Source organism: Zootoca vivipara, chromosome 13 (genome assembly GCF_965207765.1).
Source record: "Zootoca vivipara chromosome 13, rZooViv2.hap1.1, whole genome shotgun sequence".
NCBI classification, from domain to species: Eukaryota; Metazoa; Chordata; class Lepidosauria; order Squamata; family Lacertidae; genus Zootoca; species Zootoca vivipara.
In genome coordinates, this window is record NC_142596.1 from 36,697,173 (window position 1) to 36,719,870 (window position 22,698).

Sequence of the window (22,698 nt, forward strand, 5' to 3'; positions counted from 1 at the left end):
ATATGTATAAAAATATAATGGGGAGTAATCTTCATAGTACTGTATTCCCCTCAATGCAATCTTGGCATCTGTTTTCTTCTAAATGCATTTCCCTAACACATTGTCTCATGAGCCCTGATTTGGAATAGAAAGAGTGAGCCACATTTTCCATAGGTTATAATGTATCAGCAGAATACTGTAATTTCCCCCATATTGCATGCTATTCTTAAATAAGTTAAGAGCAAGACAAGTTTTAAAATGTGTGGGTAGATTGCTTGACTTCCTGTTGATGAGCATTACAAATTATATAATCTAGGTACTTCAGTATAGTGTTGGTAATCAGAGTTTTCCGCTAGAAGGTTAATTATATATTTCTTCCCAGACTTTCAATGAACATTCACTTCCCTGGATCAGTTTTGTTTATATGCAATTACTTTCTATATTTCCTGACATCTATCAGACTTTTGAAAACCTGAAAGTTAAACACACACAAGCACCTAGTGTATAACAAATTAGAATGCACAGTCTCCGCTGAAGAGGTTATAAGCTGATTATACAAATAAGAAAAATATTTCCAGAATTCTGGAAATCTTTGATCTTTTCATAAAGCAGAATCCCTGTGTTGGGAAATCTGTTTTTCTAAAATAAAATAAATAAATAAATGATAGTAACACTTTAAAATTCCACTAACAATCTCCATGTTGTTGTTGTTGTTGCCATGTGTTTAATGAGTTATTAGAACCGCTCCTGCATTCTTAAGTTGACTAGCTGTCCCATACATTAAGTGGATAGTGTTGATTTTTTTGGGGGGGGGGTTATTAGTTTCCAAGATTGCTTGGGTGGAGCACCTTTTATATGGCAATGTTGGTATGTAGTGAATTTGATTTGGCGCAGTAGTAAACTTTTAAAATTTGGAACAGATAGCTGTCTCCTATCTTTATATGGGAACATCACAGTTTCTAGTTTTATTCTGGGGTTCTTGCCATTACAAATATAATTTATTCTTTTATATAACTGTTTTCATATGATAGATTCAGAAGAGTGGATAATGATTCAGGGAAAAATAGAATTTTTTTTCAAGGCTGTCTTCCCAATTAATAAGATTGGGAACGTGGCCCAAAAAAAATCCCTTTCCCCCTCCAGGCTTTTTATAATGCACTCAAATTATTCACTAGTATGTCTTGTGCTTCCTTTTTACAGTTTGGTGCCTAAATATTTAATAGAGATTGGAGCCTGTATAAATAGCAAATCATCTGCTCTTGGCGCCATTGGTCGATGCTAAATGTCTACTTCTGCCTTCTTTTTTAAAAAAAGGACAGTGAATAGGATTTGGGGTCATAAACAACTTTACAGCGCAATCTGATGCATGTTTACTCAGAAGTAAGTTTCACTGGGTTTAGTGATGCTTAACTTGTAAGGATGTGTGCATAGGATTATAGCCAAAAGGTTTTAGATAAGCTCTTACAAGCCTGGAAGAGCAATTTGATATCTGTGAGGCTGAAATTCCATCCAATACCTCATCTAGCACAAAACAAAATAAAAAAATTCCTTCCAGCAGCACCTTAAAGATCAACTAAGTTTTTATTTTGGTATGAGCTTTCGTGTGCAAGCACACTTCTTCAGATAGATCTAGCACAGTATAACTCAGTATTTCATACTTGTTTTATACTTGTTTTAGGAGGTCTGGTTTAGCACCTTGCTGCACCATAGTCTACTTTTGTGATTTGGGGCAGATCACAGGGACACACATATAGAACAATGCCAAATACATTAGATCGCAATCCAATACACACTAACCTAGGAGTAACCCCCATTGATCTCAGTGGGACTTCTGAATAGACATGCATATGATTTTGCTGTTAATGCAATACATTCTTCTGTGTCACATTTGTAAGATTGTGTAAAAGGTGTAAAAGGTGCAAAAAAGGGAACCAGAGTGATCAAGGGCTTGGAGCACCTTCCATACAAGGAAAGATTGATCAGGGACACTATTAATACTTTAAAAATGTGACACGGCATGAAAAAAGTAAATAAAAGGGATGTTTGTTTTTGTTTCTCAATGAAGTTGATTAACAATATATCAATAGATCAACAATAGATTCTAAACAGACAGATAACTTTGTCAATCTGTTCTCACAAGAAATTACAACTAATGGCCCCTGGTTTGGATGACTTTGAAAGGGCATTAGACACAACACATGCAGGCTAGATCTGTTGCCTACTAATTAAATGGAACCTCCATTTTCAGAGACAGCATGCCAATGAATACCAATATCTGGAGATGGGGTGAGGAGAACAACAGTGAGGGAGGTCTGTTGGTTTAAAACTCTGCTTGTGGACTTCCTGTTGACTACACTGTGAAAGAGGATGTTGTAACGGTGACTGCTGTCCATTGGGACTGGTAGGTCAGAAGCCAGAGAGCGCAAACAGTTAGTAGAGTCAACAATAGTCAGAGCCAACTAATTCTAGTTTTGTCACCTTTCCCGTAAGGAGATGGAAAAAGCTGACAGCCAGGGTCGATCTGCACTCATTGTGAGTAAGAAGGCAGGAAGGTGCAAGTTGATGGTACAGTGGCCTACTATACCCAATGGACCAGTATCTAGTGGTATATTGGAGCAAATGGATATTTTGTCTGATCCACCACGGCTTCACACTCACTGTTCTTACAATAAGAGCACTAAGCCGTTTACAACTCAAAAACAGTTTGAGAATACTTGAGAATTTGACTTTCTGAGCCATTGTTCACTAAACCCCTGGTGGCCCACCAACTGTTTGGAATACAGCTCCCATCATCCCTGATCATTGGCAATTCTGGCTGGGATTGATAAGAACTGGAGTTAAACAACACCTGATGGTCATTGTGACCGAAGATCTCTAGTTTCTGTCTTTCCTTGATAAGAATCACAGTGTGAAAATGTAAATACCGTTCTCCTGTCCTAGACCTATTGATAGTCCCATGGAGCAAGGTGGGTCAGTTGTTGTAGTACTGTACCAATAGTTAAACATAGTTAAACTATGGAATTTACTCCCATGCAAGACCATGGCCACCAATTTACATGGCTTTAAAAGAGGATTTGGCAAATGAATGGAGGAGGATAAAGCTATCAGTGACTACTAACCCTTACAGATGTGTTCTTCATCCACTGTCAAAGGCATTTTGTTTCTGAATACCAGTTGAGAGAAATCACAGGAGAGCTATGGAACTCAGATCCTGTTTGTGGGGTTTCCATTGGCATCTAGTTGGCCACTCTGAGAACTGGGCTGTTAGCCTGATCCAGCAGCAGCCGCTTATGTTCCTGCATTGCAGGGGGTTAGATTAGATCAGGCACCCCCAAACTGCGGCCCTCCAGATGTTTTGGCCCACAACTCCTATGATCCCTAGCTAACAGGACCAGTGGTTGGGGAAGATGGGAATTGTAGTCCAAAACATCTGGAGGGCCGAAATTTGGGGATGCCTGGATTAGATGACTCTCATAGTCCCTTCCAACTCTGTGATTCTGTGTTCTTAGGCTCCTAGTGAGCAGCTTGCTCTGACAAAAGTTGGAAGTGACCTGGGGCCTTTTCACACCCTGCCTCCAGTATGCTACTTCTTGCCTCCATCTCCTTTGGAAGCACTAAAGTTTCTTAAAGGGACAATGCTTTGGCACTTCTGTCCTCCATGGCCTCTTACCTTGGGTGCTTCTTGAGAGCCAGTGTGGTGTAGTGGTTAAGAGCGGTAGACTCGTAATCTGGGGGACCAGATTTTTGTCTCCGCTCCTCCACATGCAGCTGCTGGGTAACCTTGGGCTAGTCACACTTCTCTGAAGTCTCTCAGCCCCACTCACCTCACAGAGTGTTTGTTGTGAGAGAGGAAGGCAAAGGATAGTGATAAAGCGGGATATCAAATCCAAATCCAAACCCCTCTTCTTCTTCTTCTTCTTCTTCTTCTTCTTCTTCTTCTTCTTCTTCTTCTTCTTCTTCTTCTTCTTCTTCTTCTTCTTCTTCTTCTTCTTCTTCTTCTTCCTCTGCTGCTGCTGCTGCTGCTGCTGCTGCTGCTTCTGCTTCTGCTTCTGCTTCTGCTTCTGCTTCTTCCACTGTTGGATTGGCAAGGCAGTTTGGAAGGCACTCAGTTCTTCAGAATTAAAAGATGGCACCAATGAAGACCCCATCTATAGCTAGCCTTGGGTTCCTCGATCCCATCATCAATACCATCAGGAACCTGGTCTGGCTCCTTAGCTGGTGCCACTGTAGCATTTTCTGGTGAAACTGTAGCCTTTGACTTGGTATCCTGGTCACTGCTGTATTCTGGGATTATGACAACAATGTCTGCCAATATAAAAGTCTCAGAAAGCAGGGAAAGCAACCCCCTATCCCTTCCCCAAGGATGATTTTCTTGTCCTATGACCAGTTTCTCTTCTACTATCTTATTTCCCAGTCTTTGCCAAAATATTCTAGAAACTATGAAACTCTAAATGCTGCAATGTGCATTTTGTTTTGGGGGGTATTGTTTTGTTTTGTTTTGTTCTTGTTTTATTGTGTATTTTGTGTTTTTACCTTGTATTTTTATGCTTTGAACTGCTCTGAGATCTTTGGATGAAGGGCTGTACACAAATTTAATAAACAAACAAACATTATGCAGACTTTCATAACTTGCTGTGAATGTCGAATTTACTTTTCATAGTCACAGATTATGCCCATTCCTGTTTTAAAAGCTATGTGGTGTATACAGGTATATTGGTGGTTTGGTTATGTGCCAGTACAACACTTTATAGGAAAATAAATGGCTGCGGATTATAAACTGCTGAAGCTAGTCCCATTTGGATTAAAAATGAGGCACAATTTTAAAGTATCGGTAATACAATTACCAAGGGGACCCCACTTCTGTCAGGATGACCCACCTTCCCATCATTCCAAGTCTTAATGTGAAGAAGTGTTTTCTTCTTAGGAGGGAACTGATGTTCAGTCTGAAGCTACAGGCCAAAGCTTATGACTTTCTTTAGAATGTGAACTATTAAAGCTGTCATTTTCATCTCTAGTATTTCTGTAGTGCTTTCCAGATTCTCAAAGAACTTCATGTATCTGTGTCAGTAACCAATACAACAGCCATAAGGCAAGTCATTCTCTTCATTAGTATTATATCATCATGGAGTCTGAAGCTGGCTTGCATAAGAGGATCCAGTTCATTGTTAAGATGATATTTGAACAAGGGACGTTCTGGTCCATACCTTACTATCGAAGTTAATGTGCTTACTGGCCTTCCTAGTGTACAAGCTCATTATCCGGTAGCGGATCACTTCTTCTCCTACATGGACTTGTCTTTTTACCATGGATTCTTGTTGTGGAATATTCCTCCTGATTAGTTTGTCCCTTTTGCTCTGATGATAGGTTTGAAAAAAGAACTAAGCCTACATGCTTGGTAAGGCATAGACCTATTCCTAAAAAGCCCTCAGATTCTAAAATATTGAGCTGGATTTCAGGCCCTGTTTTTAAAAGCATAGTAATATTTCAGCCTGAAAGGGCTTACTTTATTAGGGGAGAGGGTGTGTGTGTGTGTGTGTGTGTGTGTGTGTGTGTGTGTGTGTGTGTCAAGTGTGAGAAAAATAGTCCTTAAGTTTCATTCTTTCCTGTGGAGTCATGACCAGATTTTTTTGTATAATTTAGTGGTTAAGATCCATAAAGGGCCTTTGGTATAAATAGTGCCTTCTTACTCAGTGTTTCTGCTCCCTCTGAGGCTGAGTCACATCTACTCACTTTACTGACCAAAACAAACTCGTTTTTCTCCCCTTCAGATTTTCTACAAGGCCAATATAGTGATTTTCCTCACGCGCCTTTGACAGCAGAGTCAGCTGAATTCATATTACATAATCTTTATTTCTGGCTGTACTAAAAGTGGCAAAAAACCCTCTTTCCAAAGTTTAATTTTTCATGCTGCCAGCCCTGTATTTCAAGCAGCTAAAGAAATTGTAACAAGACTTGTTAATGGAGTGGATTTAATGTGGAAATTGAGATAATTATGAAACCAAAACCAGGTCATTTTTTGCAAACTCCCTTCTGAGTCATGGCCCACTCCAAGTTAGCACTAGGACTGTGCAATGTTGTTTCATAGAAGACCACCTTGGAGAAAAACCTTCCATTCTAAGGGTATCAGCAGCATTCACTTAATTTTGTTTTAAATGGAGCTTTTGTGTGTTGGCAGCAATGTTAGCACGGATACTGGTATCCCAAGTATGTCCTACCATTCATTTGCATAATGTCTTCTGTGTTGAAACTAGGGTTGAATCCAGAAATTTTCTCTCTGTGGGGCCCCAATAATTTTGCTGGAGCATGTTATAATTCATGCATGAGGTATATAACATTTTGTAATTCGCTACAACACAACTGTGCATTTATTATTGGTGTGTGCATGCTTAGTTTATTAGGGTCACATTTAGAATGCACAGGGTGGCAGAAAATCATCAAAACTTGAGTTTATCAGCACTAATGCAGAAAAGTGTTTTATCAACATGAAGGCTGATTTCTATGTCCCACTATTTTTGAGAACATAATACAGTGGTACCTCAGTTTACGAACTTAATCTGTTCCAGAAGTCCATTATTAAATCAAAACCGTTCTTAAACCGAGACACACTTTCTCTAATGAGGCTTCCTGCCGCCAGTGCCCTTCCACCATTTGGATTCTGTTCTTAGACCGAGGTAAAGTTCTCAAACCGGGACACTATTTTCGGTTTTGCGGAGTTTGTGAACCGAATCATTCTTAAACTGGACTGTTCTTAAACCGAGGTACCACTGTACTTATCTGCTCAGCAACAAATAGTGAGTGGATATCTTTTCCCACTGCTGACCTTTTCATGTTTGTAAAAGAAGAAATGTTCACTAAAATGCTCATGAATTTTTTTGAGGACTTAAAAACAAATCTCAAACTGAAGTGGGAGTGTTTCAAACTGAAGACTGGAAAAATGATAAATTGAGAGAAACCAAAATTAACAGAATTATCCATTCTTAAATACAAGTGTTTTGCACCTATTGCCTCTATGAGCAACTGACACTTTGTCTCCCTATGTGCCACACATGAAGTCAATATATTGCTATTGGGAAAACTTTCTGTCCTCCTCCCAAGTAGGCAAAATCACTTTATGGAGACAGGCAAATGAATGCATCATCCAGAAATATACTTTTGTGAAAATACCCACAGCATAATAAAAACGACTCCCTTCCCCATTATTTTGTTAAGTGATTTAATATGTGGTTCCTACACTCTGATTCATCAATGAGGTGAGTAATCAAAAAGTAACATGCTGAATCTTGGTAGTGAGTCATAAGAAGCCACAAGGAACCCAGAGGCAGAACTTGAATGCTCAGAAGGGGGAGTTGAGAAATAAATCAAAGTACCTAATCCCCAGATAGCTCCTCAGAGGCTCTGTAAATTCTCAATAGTTCCAAAGTTTAAAAATATCAAAATCTTAGAACTCATTTATGAGCTTAGAATCAGAATGCCAACACAGATATTGTTTGAATGCCCCTTCCCCTAATTTACCTACTTAATAATGAAAACTAGCATGTCAACGAAACTAGTAGATTATAACCGTTCTCCCTGGCATTGTTATGTTTTACATGCAGAGCCTGGGATTGAAATGAGGGGCATTCAGACACACAGTGGTTTATGTGGTTTCTTTATGTACATTTTGAGGTGACACTTTCCTAGGAGGGCTATACTGAGTTCTTTTTATGAATGTGTAGATAAACCTTATGTTGCTTCCTAAATTATGTTTTCTTGGGGAAACAACTATCTTGATGGCTACAACGTTAACATATTCATGTTGGGATAGCTACCTCATGAAGGAACTTTCTCCTACTCCCATGTGTTATCCGAATGCTTGTAGAGAAATCTTCCAATACAGGTTTTTAGTGATTCCCTGGTACAATAGTATTGGTTTCTTCCCTGATGAAAAAATATCTGCTTTGAAGGCATCTCTAGATGTGTGTGAGTATTTTTTATCTATGCAGGGTGTTTTTGTATTTCTCATACATAGCCGCTAGAGCCCAGTCTGGAAGTTTGACTTTTTTACTTTCTGCCTTCCTGTTCCAAATTGCATTTGGATAGTAGAACTTTTATATTGTTAATTTGTCACTGTACCATACTGGATGAGAACAGATATTTAGTTAAATCACAGCCGAGGAAGCAGAAATGTTTCTATGTAAGTATTTAGGTACACCTGCCTGCAAATATGTAGGTTTTCGACTTCACCCAAGAGGTACAGTTGTGTTGTTTTGTAATTTTAAACTCTGGATGTAATAGTTTCACAGGGACCCCTCTTTAGATGGTAAGAAGTATTATTTTGCTTGCTTCAAAATGTGAAAAGCTAGCTCTTCTGTGTTTGGGGGTCCTCTTGCTCATTTGGCTGAGTGCAACCCTAGACTTTGCCATAAGGTCCTGTTCTGAGAGCAACACTAATGAGGGATAGAAACTTGCTCATCATTACAGTAGCTGAAGGGTCAGTTGGTGAGTTCTGTTTTAAAAATAAGACAGGGAATTTCCAGTTAAGAGAAAGCATGCCTTTGCTAATGAAATTTAGTTTGTGACATTCATAATTCTTTATGGAAGTGCAGTCACCTTGGAACTTATGTGGGAGTTAGGTTCTAGGGATTGCACATGAAGCGAAAATTGCATATAGCCAGAACAAACCCGGAACCACTCCCATGGCACCATCCCAGAGCCTATGTGCCAAGCAGGCCTTGCCACCTATGCATGGTGGAGACACCTCTCAGTGCCAAAGAGGAACTGACACCTCTCACACCTCTGAGTGGGAGACACCTGCTGATGATGGATTAGGCTGTGTGTCTTTGCAGCTGTCTAGAAGACCAAGACAGACAAAGGAAGCTGTTGTCATGCCAGGAGAGATAAATGGATTTACAACCAGAGGAGTTTGGTGATGATTGCAGATGGTGGAGATAGCCACTTCCCTTCCAGCTCCAAGTCCATAACAAGAAGCCTCTAAATCTCTAACAACTGATGTTAGGGGGAAATGGAAAAAGCAGAGAAAGAGGGACTTGTATTAAGATCTGCTGGAATCATTGGAGAGAAATTTATCACATTGGACTGGAAAAGGACCATCTTGGATATATTATTATTATTATTATTATTATTATTATTATTATTATTATTATTATTATTATTATATAATAGTAATAATTCCAGAACTACTTCTGGACTTTGTGAGTGGGAAAAAGTGAACCTGAGATGCCTGGGATGGAAGATCAAGAAAACAACACCTAGCAGATTGAGAAGTAGCTATATAATATAGCCTAGTGTTATCTTGTAGTGTATGCTTTGAATATTTTGTAATAATTTTTGTAATAATTCCATTAAGTTTTTTTTATACATTTCAAAATAAACATTTTACAAACTTTACAAACGTCTTCTCCTTCCATGGTTCATTTTACATATCATACTTTTCTGCATATTTTACTATAACTATTCAAATCAGTTTTCTACATCCATCAAAAATTATATTTTATATTGAAAATGTTTAAAAAATTGTTTAAAGAAAAGAAACAAGGTATTGTAACTTGAGCCTTCAGTATGTGTTTTAACGTGTTACATGGAGGGTTGGAACATTGATTAACAATTGCCATTTTACATGTCCACTTCTATGTCAAAAAAATCCTCTGTCTGCTTCCCCACTCAGTGATTCTCTGTCTATTAATGAGAAAACAAATTACATTAGATAATTCTCTATTGTGTGAAAACAATTCATTGAAATCCATATAGGTAGAAGACAATATTTTTTGTTGTGCTTACCCTACTGTTAAGGTGACTGAGGGGGTGGACAACCAGGGATGGAAGTGTGGACAGCCAAGGAGGCTGCAGCTGTACACTCAAGCTTGCACCTACCAAAATTCTAAAGTGGCCTGTGGATAAGGCAGAAAAGCAGAAACCTCTATTGTAAGGGAATAAAACTTTCAGAGAGACTGAAAAGTGATAGAACAAGTACTGGCTTCAGCCTGTGGAATTTGCTTGGAGTTTACTTTATGGGATGCTGATCCACCACCTCCTCAGACTGCCCCCTCCAATTATTGTTGCTTGCTGTTGATTGTACAGCACCTGTTGCCTGTATCTCCAAGTACTTTTGAAAGTCTGGTTTAGTGAGCAAGTTGGCAGATTTTGTCACCAATAAACTCCTCCTGCCCACAAGCTTACTGTCTAGTAATACCTAAACTTCCTCCAGCATAGAAGCCTAAGGTTTTGCTTTTCAATTTACTTTGCACATAGGTAATCTTAAAACTTTAGTTGCTTAAGCTGCTGTTTTAGGGGGCAGGTCTCATTTTTGTGAGCATTGGGGAGGGCAAGTTTATTGCTCCATTGATTAGTATTCTGCCTGGTTGCTGCCTGCTGCTTTGGAGTCAGCTTGTAGCCATTGCCTGGCAACCGCAATGTAAAAGTACAACAGCAGCTCTGGAGTGCAAGCATGCTGGTTGTGAATAACTCTCAGCCTCATCTTTTTCCTGCAAGGCAAAGAAGGATTAAAAGAAGGCACATGGGCACATAAAACAAGGAGAGAATAGAACTACAGGTTGCATGCATAAGAAGGTCCTTTAGGTCTTTTGGAACATTTGGGCTTCCTGAACTAAGGTTTGGTCTATTTTTTTTATATTTCCTCTTTTACTCCTCCCATCCAGTAAAGTATTTGTTGGTGAGAATAGTGATAAGCTTCTACCGTAGAAGTGAGCTTGCCAGGCATAGATTTGCTTTCCTATTTCTTACTTTCCCCCCATTCTTTCCCGTAAATCTTCAGGTCAAATAACAGTAAGCCACCTTCCTCAGGGCAACAGGGGCATGGCCTTTGTACAGCTGCATGTTTATTTCTGGTATGCTTACAGTATTTCTGGGGAAACATTTCCTCCCAAACTTCTGTCTCACAAGCAGAGTAGATAATGTTCAGCAGAAGAGAATTGATGCATCAAATAGTGGTGCATGTCTGGTGGGGTGGAAAGCAAAGAGACCAACAGTGCATGGAGCCGGAACCAATGACAGGTGAAACCAACTCATTCTAGTTTTGCCTCCATCCTCCTCTCTGGTGAGTTCTACAAAGACGATAACGGGACTACAGAGGAGGAAACTGATAACCTGTATCATCCCATTGACTAGTTGTAAGTCAGAAGGTAGGCAGATGCAGTGTGGCTGCAGGCAGTTTGAGATTGAGTGTCCCATTCACCCTAGTGGACTAGCCTCCAGTGGTATCATGACCTCTCCTCACCTAATAAGCATAATTAAACTTCATTGGCAGCAGTTGCTCCCTGGTTTCATTTGTAGGTAGAGGTTAAAGATGTATGACTCTGTGCACCACAAACTAGCTACCTCTTGTGACTGACACAGGTTGCCAAAGATAAAGAATATATACTTTTTATATATCACAGGTACCCGGGCACATTCTTTCAAACTTAAATTGCTGTGATTTTGCACTGTCATATATGCTATCTCACTCTGCTTCTTTTAGAAAGTGCACAAAAAGGAAGTGCACAGATGTGTGTATATACCTAGTACATCCTCATAACTCAAACTGGGAGTAACAGCTCACTGAGTCCACAGTGAACTGTTACTTCTTTGCAAATGAATGGTTAATGTGTATGCAAATTGCCAGGCCTCCAAGGAATTCAATCTGTCATGTTCTCTTTCTGGACTCCCAACTGAGGTTTGCATTTAGAAATATATATATTCTTTGACTGGCAGTTGAAGGTTCTATCAAAGACTTAAGTTACTTGGGCATTGTGATGTCTGCCTGCAAAAAGATGATGGATGAGTTTCACTTTGGGTAGATTACCTCATGGGAATATCTCCCAACCTTGCAGGCATACTGGGTTGCTTATGTCTGAGGTCTCTGACAGTTTTTAGTGCTTGAAGAAAGTGCATTAATTTAGCTAGTGATTCAATATAGTTTGCGCTTGGCAGCCATGTTTGCTTTTATGGTTGTAGCTTTTTCAAGATTTCCTCCTGTCTCTCCACTCAGCCTTCCCTTTCAGTGCATTGAGAAACATGTGGAGTGAACAAGGTGGCTTGCTTGGCATGGATTTTGATATCCCATTTCCTGTAGGATAGGTGCAGTTGAGGTACTGACAATCATGCAAGCTGAATTTCCTAACCAAAATAGGAGGCTTGACTCTGCTGGTAGCATCAAAACAAGACTGGACTTGTAGTAGCTCTAACATACAGTTAGGAATAACTAAGACTTGAGACTTGTGCAGAAGGCAGATTTCCTCATGGCTAGATGCACACTGTAGCACTAAATCCAGAAGTGGAAGAAGCTCAAAGAAGAAGTGACAAGTAGTACTGAATCAAATGCATAAATCATGAAATTATTCAAACCTTATACTGAATACGATCATTGGTTCTGTCTAGTGTAGTGTATGTCTGCTGACTAGTAATGGCTCTGCTGACTAGTAGAGGGTTTCAGACAACTGTTTTTCCTAGCAACAGTTTAATTAAAATCTCTTTACACTGATAATACCAGGTACTGAAGCTCCTTGCATGCAAATATATGCTCTTCCCCTCGCATGTTTGCTCTTTTTTTTTTTATCTCATGCTGATCCTGTTAGTCTCTAGTCAGCAACTCAGACTTACAGTTATATGGCCACAGGTATTGGCACATTCTCCTCATGCTTTGCATATGTCAGATATGCTGATTCAACCATGGACACTTGAAAAATTCCTCGTATGAGAGCACCCTAATGTCCCATTATACTTCCATGAAGTAGCACTCATTTATTTGTGACACAAGTGAATCAAAAAACCCATGATAAAAGCTTAACAGCTACCAACCCCAGCAATATTGTGTAATGCTTTGCTTTGTGTGTTCCATGAACCTGGGGAGAAAGTAGGATTTAATTGAATCCTTTTCTGTCTTCCAGAGCCTTGGATCAGCAGACAAGAAGGACTTGTATCCATCAAAGTAAGTTTTATATTCTTTCAATGGGATTTAAAAATTTAAATGTGTTAATAATTGCAATCTTAAGAGTATAAGCAAATTTGTTTTTCTTTTGCATTGTTTGTCTCTGATATGTTAGAGCAGGGATGGCTAACCTGTGGCTATCCAGTTGTTAAGTCACAACTCTCAGAGTCCCTGCCAGTTGCCTATTCCAGCAGCATCTGGAGGGACACAGGTTAGGTACCTCTGGATTAGAGGAAGGAGAGGAAGGAGAGCCAACTAGAATCTATCACAGTGAACATGATAGTAACGTGATAACCTTACCATAGATGACACAAGGTGGTGACACATCAGGGATGCCACAGGGATGCCATCTTCATGTAGCTGCCGTCTGAACAGGCTTGTTTTTAGTTCAGCTAACCTGAGCAGCCATAATTCAGTACCCAGCACTAAAAAAAAAGTAGCCCAAGCTTTGGTAATTGCTGTGGACCATTACAACATATCACCACAAACAAGGATTCTTCAGAACAATTGTTCAGAGTTCTGATTGTTCAAGACTGCTCTTGTGTCAGCTCCCAGTTCCTTCTGCACGTGCAGGGCACGACTTTCTTGCCTTGCATTTGTGGTGTGGTGTGATATTTAACCAGAAGAGTTCTGTCAAGAGAGATTGGCCCACAGCTATGAAGCTTCTTTCCTGTGGTCATTCATTACAGTATGTTCTGATAGAAAGTATAGCATTTCTTTTTTAATACTTGGTAATAGAGAAGGAAGTTGTTAGAATCCTTTGGCAGCATTATTTTAATTCACTGCCCTTTAAGATTTGTTTTTTCCTGTCTGGTTTTAAACACAATGTTTGCCTTACATTTTGGATATAGGGTGGAATACAGATGTAAATGCAACAGTATGTTCCTAAAATATTGCACACGAATCTGGATTTTTAATGTTTCCACTTGAGCATCTTTTGCTGGATATGCCTGTTAACCATTTGCTGCCCCAAATCACATGGAAATTAATTTTGTGGCATATTTTTTAATAACAACAACTATTTTTAAATGCATAGAACTAATGTTTATATTTCTGTACAGTCAATTTCTGCACATATGTGGAGGAGCATAAGCAAATGTGCATGACAAGAAGTTCCCAACTATCCATATTCTTATCTGCTTTTTTGTTTAGTACACTTTGTTCTGGGTCTTCCTTTGTCACATGAGACATGTAAACATGTAGCAGAGAAATGTGAAAGGGTGACATAGGGCATATTGTCTTTTGACAATGCTACACAGGCACCTGTGACATAAGTGTGGTCTTGGTGTGAGGCAAGAAGTGCAGGTACACCTGAGTTTGGTTCTCCCTACCCCTCAGAATAATCTTGCTAACTAGCCATTATCATGATGTTGAAAAATGCCACCTACGTAAGATTAGGCTTCTAAATCAGCATTTGGATTTTTTAAATTTAGAACTATTAGTCTACTTGCTTCAGGGCATTTTTTAATTGCTAGTTCGGGGAAAGGGAGTGAGAGCTTCCAGTACTTGGCAGTTTTCAAAACTGCTCCCCTTCCTATGCCGCTGGCAGCATGGTTCCATCAGGAGGTTAAGGTACACTGTCTTGAGTGATGTGAACTACATTAGCCAGTCTTGGCATTTTTGCTGAGTCATGTAGCATCACTATGACATTGGGATTTTAAAGATGTACAATAAATGCTGATCCTAATGATGTGCTTATTCAGAATGGTTCTGCTCTTGGCAGAACTGGGTCTTTTCTATAATTAGGAGACCTGCACATCCCAGTAAGTCAAGCTTATATACCTACCTACTTAGCAAGACTTTGCTACCTGCAGCTATCCTACAGACAGATCTTCATCTGACATCTGTAAAGATGTTGTATATGGCAATAGTGTTCAACCTTTTCTTATACTGGACCCACCTTTACTGTATTCTCATCCTGCAACATTCAACACACACTACTATATCCAAATTTTCTGTCACCTCTTATTTCTGGTATTCCTTTTTCTTTTCTTTAAAAGCAATAACAAATAAATAACGCTTGGTGGCAAAATTGACACAATAACCTTATTTTCCTACCGTGCAGTCAAAGTTCATTTTAACTTATTGTATCTTTATCATGTCTTGTAACCTTACTGTACACCATATAGAGGTTCCAAAAGGACCTCTCCAATGGGCAGTAAAATGGCAGGTACAATTCAGTGTAAGCAAGGGCAAAGTGATGCATGTTGCCACAAAAGAAATCTCAATTTTAAATATATGTTTAAGGGGTCTGAACTAGTGATGACTGACCAGGAATTGGACCTTGGGGTCATTTTGGATAGCTCAGTGAAGATGTTGACACAGTGTGTGGCGGCTGCGAAAAGTCAGATTCCATGCTAAATATCATGGCGAAAGGCTGGTGCTGCCCAGGACTCTCTCCTGCTGTGAGTGCCCACAGGCCCTGTCCCTGCCTCCTTCCACCTGGTCTTGGGCGGGGCCTGGAAGGCCTCATAAAGGACTGCTGCCACTGCTCTGCTTCTGGTGCTGCCCAGGACTCTTCCTGCTGTGAGTGCCCACAGGCCCTGTCCCTACCTCTCTCCACCTGGTTTAGGGCGGGGCCTGGAAGGCCTCATAAAGGACTGCTGCCGCTGCTCTGCTGCTGGTGCTGCCCAGGACTCTCTCCTGCTGTGAGTGCCCACAGGCCCTGTCCCTGCCTCCTTCCACCTGGTCTAGGGCGGGGCCTGGAAGGCCTCATAAAGGACTGCTGCCGCTGCTCTGCTGCTGGTGCTGCCCAGGACTCTCTCCTGCTGTGAGTGCCCACAGGCCCTGTCCCTGCCTCCTTCCACCTGGTCTAGGGCGGGGCCTGGAAGGCCTCATAAAGGACTGCTGCCGCTGCTCTGCTGCTGGTGCTGCCCAGGACTCTCTCCTGCTGTGAGTGCCCACAGGCCCTGTCCCTACCTCTCTCCACCTGGTCTAGGGCGGGGCCTGGAAGGCCTCATAAAGGACTGCTGCCACTGCTCTGCTGCTGGTGCTGCCCAGGGGAACTTGAAACAGCACAGAGTTCTTTTTAAAATGCTTTTAAAAGAATTTTTTATGTTTTTATCTTCTTTGGGGTGGTAGGTGGGAGGGATTTTTAGTTGAGTGTGGGAATCTGTTAAATTTTAGTGTATTTGTAATTTTTATTGTTTTTGGTTTTATTGTTTTATTGTGTTTGGGGTGGTAGGTGGGAGGGATTTTTAGTTGGGTGTGGGAATCTGTTGAATTTTAGTGTATTGGTAATTTTTATTGTTTTGGGTTTTATTGTTTTATTGTCTTTTTTGTCTTCTTTTGTTGCGTTCTTTGCTGTTTTTTACAGAGGTTTTATTTTGTTTTTAAGGGGAGGGGTCAGGGCTGCCCGGGAGGGGGTCCCAGCAAGCAAAATGGCTGGGGCAGATTCCACAGGGGGGGGGGTGCACTGGAACAACCGATCTCAGTGGTCACGGGTAGGAGGAGGAGTTACGCTAAGACCAGACCATGTCATTACCGAGGAGGCAGACTTAGTCGTTGTCTGAGGACTATCCCTGCCTCCAGGTCTGGTCCTGACCGGATGGATATTGGAATAGGCAAGGGATACCCACATGACCTGAAGGTGCTGCTGTGCAATGCCAGGTCAATGATGAATAAGACCACCGCCATTCACGACCTGATTGTGGATGGAGGATTTGACCTGGCATGTGTGACAGAGACCTGGTTGGAGGAAGCCGATGGGCCCGTTCTTGGCGCTGCTTGCCCACCAGGTTTCTCTTATGCACAGCAACCCAGGCCATCTGGGCGGGGAGGGGGGGTTGCAGTGATTTTTAGGAAGTCATTAGTTTGCACCAGGCGTCCTATTGGGAAGACCCAGTTCTCTGAGTGCATGTTCTGGAAGTTGGGCAATAGAGGCAGTACAGGATTCCCTTTGGTGTACCGACCTCCCCCGCTGCACCAAGGATTCCCTGCCCGAGCTGCTTCAGGTCGTGTCGGATGTGCTCCTGGAGACACCTAGCTTGGTTGTCTTAGGGGATTTTAACATCCATGCCGACACGACCTTACAAGGAGCCGCTCGGGACTTCGTGGAAAGCATGGCCACCATGGGGCTGTCCCTGAATAAGTCTGGCCCAACTCATAGCCGCGGACATGCCTTGGACTTGGTGTTTACCTCTATGGATGTTGGTCATCTGACATTAAGTAAAAGCGAAACAAAAGAAGTGCCATGGTCAGATCACTTTCTGGTGCAACTGGACTTCTCCGCAACCCTTCCCCTCTGCAGGGAGGTGGGACCGATTCGGATGGTCCGCCCCCGCTACTTAATGGATCCAATTGGCTTCCAAAGAGTGGTAGGGGATGTTTTATCCCATGTCGATGGCCTTTCAGCTGATTCCCTGGTGGCCCGCTGGAATGCGGAGTTAACCAGCGCTATTGACTGTCTGGCTCCGAAGTGCCCTCTCAGATTGCATGGAGCCCGGACAGCCCCGTGGTTTTCCCCGGCGCTGAGGGCAATGAAACAGTCGTTGAGACGGCTAGAGCGCCGGTGGCAGAAAACTCATTTTGAATCAGACCGGACACGGGCTAGAGCTCAACTTCGAGCCTACCAAGTGGCAATGGCGACGGCGAAGAGGACCTTCTTCACCGTCTCCATCGCATCTGCAGAAAACAGCAGCAGGAGACTCTTCCAGGTGGTTCGCAATTTAGCGGAACCACCTGCTCCATCCGGGCCCAGTACGGGCCACATGATCTCCTGCAATGATTTTGCAAAGTTTTTTGCAGATAAAGTCGCTCAGATTCGGGAAGAGGTAGACTCCACCGTGGGAGCAGGGCCGGGGCGGGGGAGTGCTAGAGTCCTGTCTAGTCAAGTTTTGTGGGATCAATTTCAATCTGTTACCTCCGAGGATGTGGACAGGCTGCTTAGACGAATGAAACCAACCACCTGTCTCCTTGATCCTTGCCCATCCTGGCTTATAAAAGCTAGCCAGGAAGGGCTGGGCGATGGGCTTCGCGGGTTGGTAAATGCTTCTCTCCATGAGGGAGCCTTCCCAGACCCGCTGAAAGAGGCGGTTATTAAACCGCTTCTTAAAAAACCATCTTTAGATCCGGCCAATATGGCCAACTATCGCCCAGTCTCAAATCTTCCATTCTTGGGCAAGGTGATTGAGCGAGTGGTTGCGGAACAACTCCAGGCACGCCTGGAAGAAGCGGACCATTTGGATCCCTTCCAGTCAGGATTCAGGCCTCATCATGGGACTGAAACTGCCTTGGTCGCACTGGTCGATGATCTCCGGCGGGCTAGGGACAAAGGTAAGAGCTGTTTCCTTGTTCTGCTGGATCTCTCAGCGGCTTTTGACACCATCGACCATAACATCCTTCTGGACCGTCTAGAGGGCTTGGGAGCTGGGGGCACTGTCATGCAGTGGTTCCGCTCCTTCCTCCTGGGCCGTGTTCAGAAAGTGGTGGTGGGGGATGAGTGTTCAGACCCCTGGGCTCTCACTTGTGGGGTGCCTCAGGGTTCTGTCCTCTCCCCCATGCTTTTTAATATCTATATGCAGCCGCTGGGAGAGATCATCAGGGGGTTTGGGCTGGGTGTCCATCAGTATGCTGATGATACCCAGCTCTACCTCTCTTTTAAATCAGAACCAGTGAAGGCGGTGAAGGTCCTGTGTGAGTGCTTGGAGGCGGTTGGAGGATGGATGGCGGCTAACAGATTGAGATTGAATCCTGACAAGACAGAAGTACTGTTTGTGGGGGACAGGAGGCGGGCGGGTGTGGAGGACTCTCTGGTCCTGAATGGGGTAACTGTGCCCCTGAAAGACCAGGTGCGCAGCCTGGGAGTCATTTTAGACTCACAGCTGTCCATGGAGGCACAGGTCAACTCCGTGTCCAGGGCAGCTGTTTATCAGCTCCATCTGGTACGCAGGCTGAGTCCCTACCTGCCCACTGACTGTCTCTCCAGAGTGGTGCATGCTCTAGTTATCTCTCGCTTGGACTACTGCAATGCGCTCTACGTGGGGCTACCTTTGAAGGTGACCCGGAAACTACAACTAATCCAGAATGCGGCAGGTAGACTGGTGACTGGGAGCGGCCGCCGAGATCACATAACACCGGTCCTAAAAGACCTACATTGGCTCCCAGTACATTTCCGAGCACAATTCAAAGTGTTGGTGTTGACCTTTAAAGCCCTAAATGGCCTCGGTCCGGTATACCTGAAGGAGCGTCTCCACCCCCATCGTTCTGCCCGGACACTGAGGTCCAGCTCCGAGGGCCTTCTGGCGGTTCCCTCATTACGAGAAGCCAAGTTACAGGGAACCAGGCAGAGGGCCTTCTCGGTAGTGGCACCCACCCTGTGGAATGCCCTCCCACTAGAGGTCAAAGAGAACAATTACCAGACCTTTAGAAGGCATCTCAAGGCAGCCCTGCTTAGGGAAGCTTTTAATGTTTGATGGATTTTTGTATTTTAGAATTTCTGTTTTTTTGGAAGCCGCCCAGAGTGGCTGGGGGAACCCGGCCAGATGGGCGGGGTATAAATAATAAATTATTATTATTATTATTATTATTATTATTGACAATAAAACTCCTGATATCATAATGTTGTTATACAAATCTGTGGTGCAGCCACATTTGTAATACTGTGTATAGTTTTGGTCACCTCACCTCAGAGAAGCTATTATAGAGTTGGAAAAGTTTAAGAAAAGGGCAGTTAAAATGATTAAGGGGATGGAGTGACTCCTCTATGAGGGAAAGTTGCAGTGTTTGGGACTTTGAAGGTTAGGGAAAAGGCAAGTAAGAGGTGACACGATAGAAGTTTATAAAATTGTGTATTGTATGGAGAAAAGTTTCTCTCTCTCATAACACTAGAACTCATGAACATTCAGTGAAAGCTGAATGTTGGAAGATTCAGAACAGATAAAGGAATGTACTTATTCAAACAGTGAATAGATAAACTCTGGAACTCACTCCCATAGGAGGCAGTGATGACCACCAAAGTAGATTGCATTAGAAGATGATTAGATAAATTCATGGAGGAGAATGCCATCAACATTTACTAGCTAGGATGGCTACGTTCCTGCTTCAGACTTCCCACAGGTGTCTGGTTGGCCATTATGAGAACAGGATGCCGGACTAGATGAGCCACTGGCCTGATCCAGCAGGCTCTTCTTGTGCTCTTATCTTCTTCCTATGGTGTTCAGCAGTGTATAAACTGTTGAAATGAATAAAATAAAACATAAAGTTACCTCACCACTGGGATTAAATACTCCATTGGAGATCTGGATTGCCCACTGCAAATGGACGTCTCCTTTTTCGGATGCTCATGCATCTCTAATTAGGATCCTCAACATCAGAGTGGAGGGGAGTGTTGATGGAGTTGCCCTCCTCCCTCACCTATGCCAGTGGCGGTTCATTCTATCTTGGCCGCAGGAGTGGGATAAAGAGCAGTTCTGCCATTTAACTGTATCCTCTCTCATCTGTGCTGTACCACAGATCTATGAACCCAAACGGTTTTTATTTACATTTAAGGTTATGTGTGGTTATGCTGTCCCTGGAAGTGAATGTTCTAGTGAAGGGCAAACCTTGGTGGCATAGATTGTACTGTTCCTTGAACTGTAGAATTGTTAAGAGGCAAGATAGCATTGTCTTTTTTAAAGCCCGGTGCATTATTTTTATTTTCCTCCTCAGCTTGCAGAGTCTTTTCCAGGTTAGACAATGGGCAACTGAAAGCTTATGTATGTTTCAATAAATTGGTTGTCAACAACATGTTGCTTAATTAGGGAGAGATACTTAGAGGTGTTCAGGAAACCTAGCCTCTGAGCTAGGCAGTGGACAAAGGAGTTAGCAGGTCAATCTGTGTCTAGCACAGCATGCATGGTTAGCCTTGGGTGTCAGCAAATTAAGTAAGCTGCTGTGTCTCATATTTCATACCTTCTGTGTTGAATATTTCATTTAGAAAAGCTGTCCCTGGTGACAGCTGGCAATTTCTTCTGCCCTTTCTTCCTGGCCATCTCCTAATGGGGAGCATGACAAGGGTGTTACTTGCTCAATAGGCAGTTGAAATAATAAAAACTTCCTCCACAATCTTTTGCTTCTGTTCAGAGTGATAAAATCAGACTGAGACATTTTGAGAAGGGGCTCTAACACTTGGAAGCTTAACCCTACATTTTTATTACTGACAGCTGAATTAAACCTGCCTGGATTTTCTGCATACCTGCCATATCCAAGGCTGCCTCAAACCTTAATCATCAGTTAAATTGTTGCTTTAAATGACACTATATAGGAATTAGTTTTGCAGTATTAGGATTTGAGCTGTCCAACAATATATGAGAGACACTTTGTTCAATTTATGCATGTCACTCACTCTATTAGGCAAGATCTGCACAAAGACAGATTTTGAAACTTTTGAGCAGGCATCCCCAAACTGCGGCCCTCCAGATGTTTCGGCCTACAACTCCCATGATCCCTAGCTAACAGGACCAGTGGTTGGGGAAGATGGGAATTGTAGTCCAAAACATCTGGAGGGCCGAAGTTTGGGGATGCCTGCTTTTGAGCAATGTCTACAATTATGATGTTCAAACTTAACTTGGAGCATTGTCTTTAATCAGCCCTTGAACCCTTGAGTCATAGCAAACTATTAATCTAAGTAGTATCATTATTATTGTTCTATCATATTGTATTTTCAAGACAAGGCCATATCTCTGCCTAGAATTTGGTTCCTATCTCAAAAATTGTTAGTTTAATCAAGCTCTCTCTCTCTCTCTCTCTCTCTCTCTCTCTCTCTCTCTCTCTCTCTCTCTCTCTCTCTCTCTCGTGTTCTCTAGCTTTGAATGCATTGAGAGTACATTTGGATACTTTTTACTGCTCTTCTGAAATTTTAGCCCCATTTCAACCCACTTTTAAAAACCTGCTTGGCCAAGACTCTCATTGCCACAAGTGGCTAGGACAATTCATTATTATTATTATTATTATTATTATTATTATTATTATTATTATTATCATCATCATTTGCACTGGCATAGAGAGGGAGACTTGAATGCTGGTTTATCAAACCATAAGGTGAACCTTTTTCCTGCCATGCTGCCTTCTACCCATCCTAAAGGGACCACCCTGAAGAGCAACAACAGAGAAGTCATTCTCCTTGGCCATTCAGGTCTTGGCCTCTCTTTGAGTCAGAGGTCATTGGTGGTAGTGGTTAATGACTGGTCACTGCCAGTTAATGAGCAGTTGAACGTGAACAAAATGAAACAAAATGAAAGAATGCATGGCTAGCAGAAAGACCTTGGTGTACTCCAGTGGATTCCTTATACCCCCAACATGAATTCATTGTAAGCTATGGCTGAAAACCATTTGTATGTGATAAAAAACCCAATAATTAAAACCTAAAAAGGGGGTCAGGGGTTGTGTGATGAGGAATTGCATTGATGCCTACAAAAGAGGCTGGGCAGGGAAGTGTGCATCCCTATGTCAAATTTGACAACCATCACCATCACAGTGCTGTCATAACTTCATTCTTAAAGTGATCAAGTAATGGGTGTGATGCTCACACTTTTTATGCAGTGAGTGAAAAATAGTGGATAATGGATGTGCTCTTTAGTCCATACTAAGCTAAAGTAAGGATATTGGGCTTGGTGTTTAGAATTGGCCACAACTGTTCACATCTACTCTCTGTTTAGTACCAGGAAATAAGCAAAGGTATCGTCTTTGGAGTTTTCCAATAGTGCAGCCATGTGGCTCTAAGTGATGGAAAATATTTCCTTATGAATAGGGAATGTGCAGGAGACCCAAAGGGCAAAATGACCAGCGATCCTTAGTCTAGGGGTGCCAGACAGTAGTTT

General features: G+C 42.2%; 1 protein-coding gene across 5 annotated transcripts in view; it reads left to right on the forward strand.

Annotated features, from left to right (window-relative positions):
* Nucleotides 1-22,698, forward strand: part of LOC118092933 (ankyrin repeat and fibronectin type-III domain-containing protein 1) — a 366,474-nt gene that overhangs the window by 205,572 nt on the left and 138,204 nt on the right. For 3 of the 5 annotated variants that reach the window (XM_035131606.3, XM_035131610.3, XM_088657341.1), the window contains one exon: nucleotides 12,861-12,901. In XM_035131606.3, coding sequence (XP_034987497.1) covers nucleotides 12,861-12,901 — 41 coding nt within the window. Of the gene's footprint in view, nucleotides 1-10,407; nucleotides 10,588-12,860; nucleotides 12,902-22,698 lie in introns of those variants that run through there. The other 2 variants (XM_060282582.2, XM_060282583.2) reach the window with 2 other exon arrangements.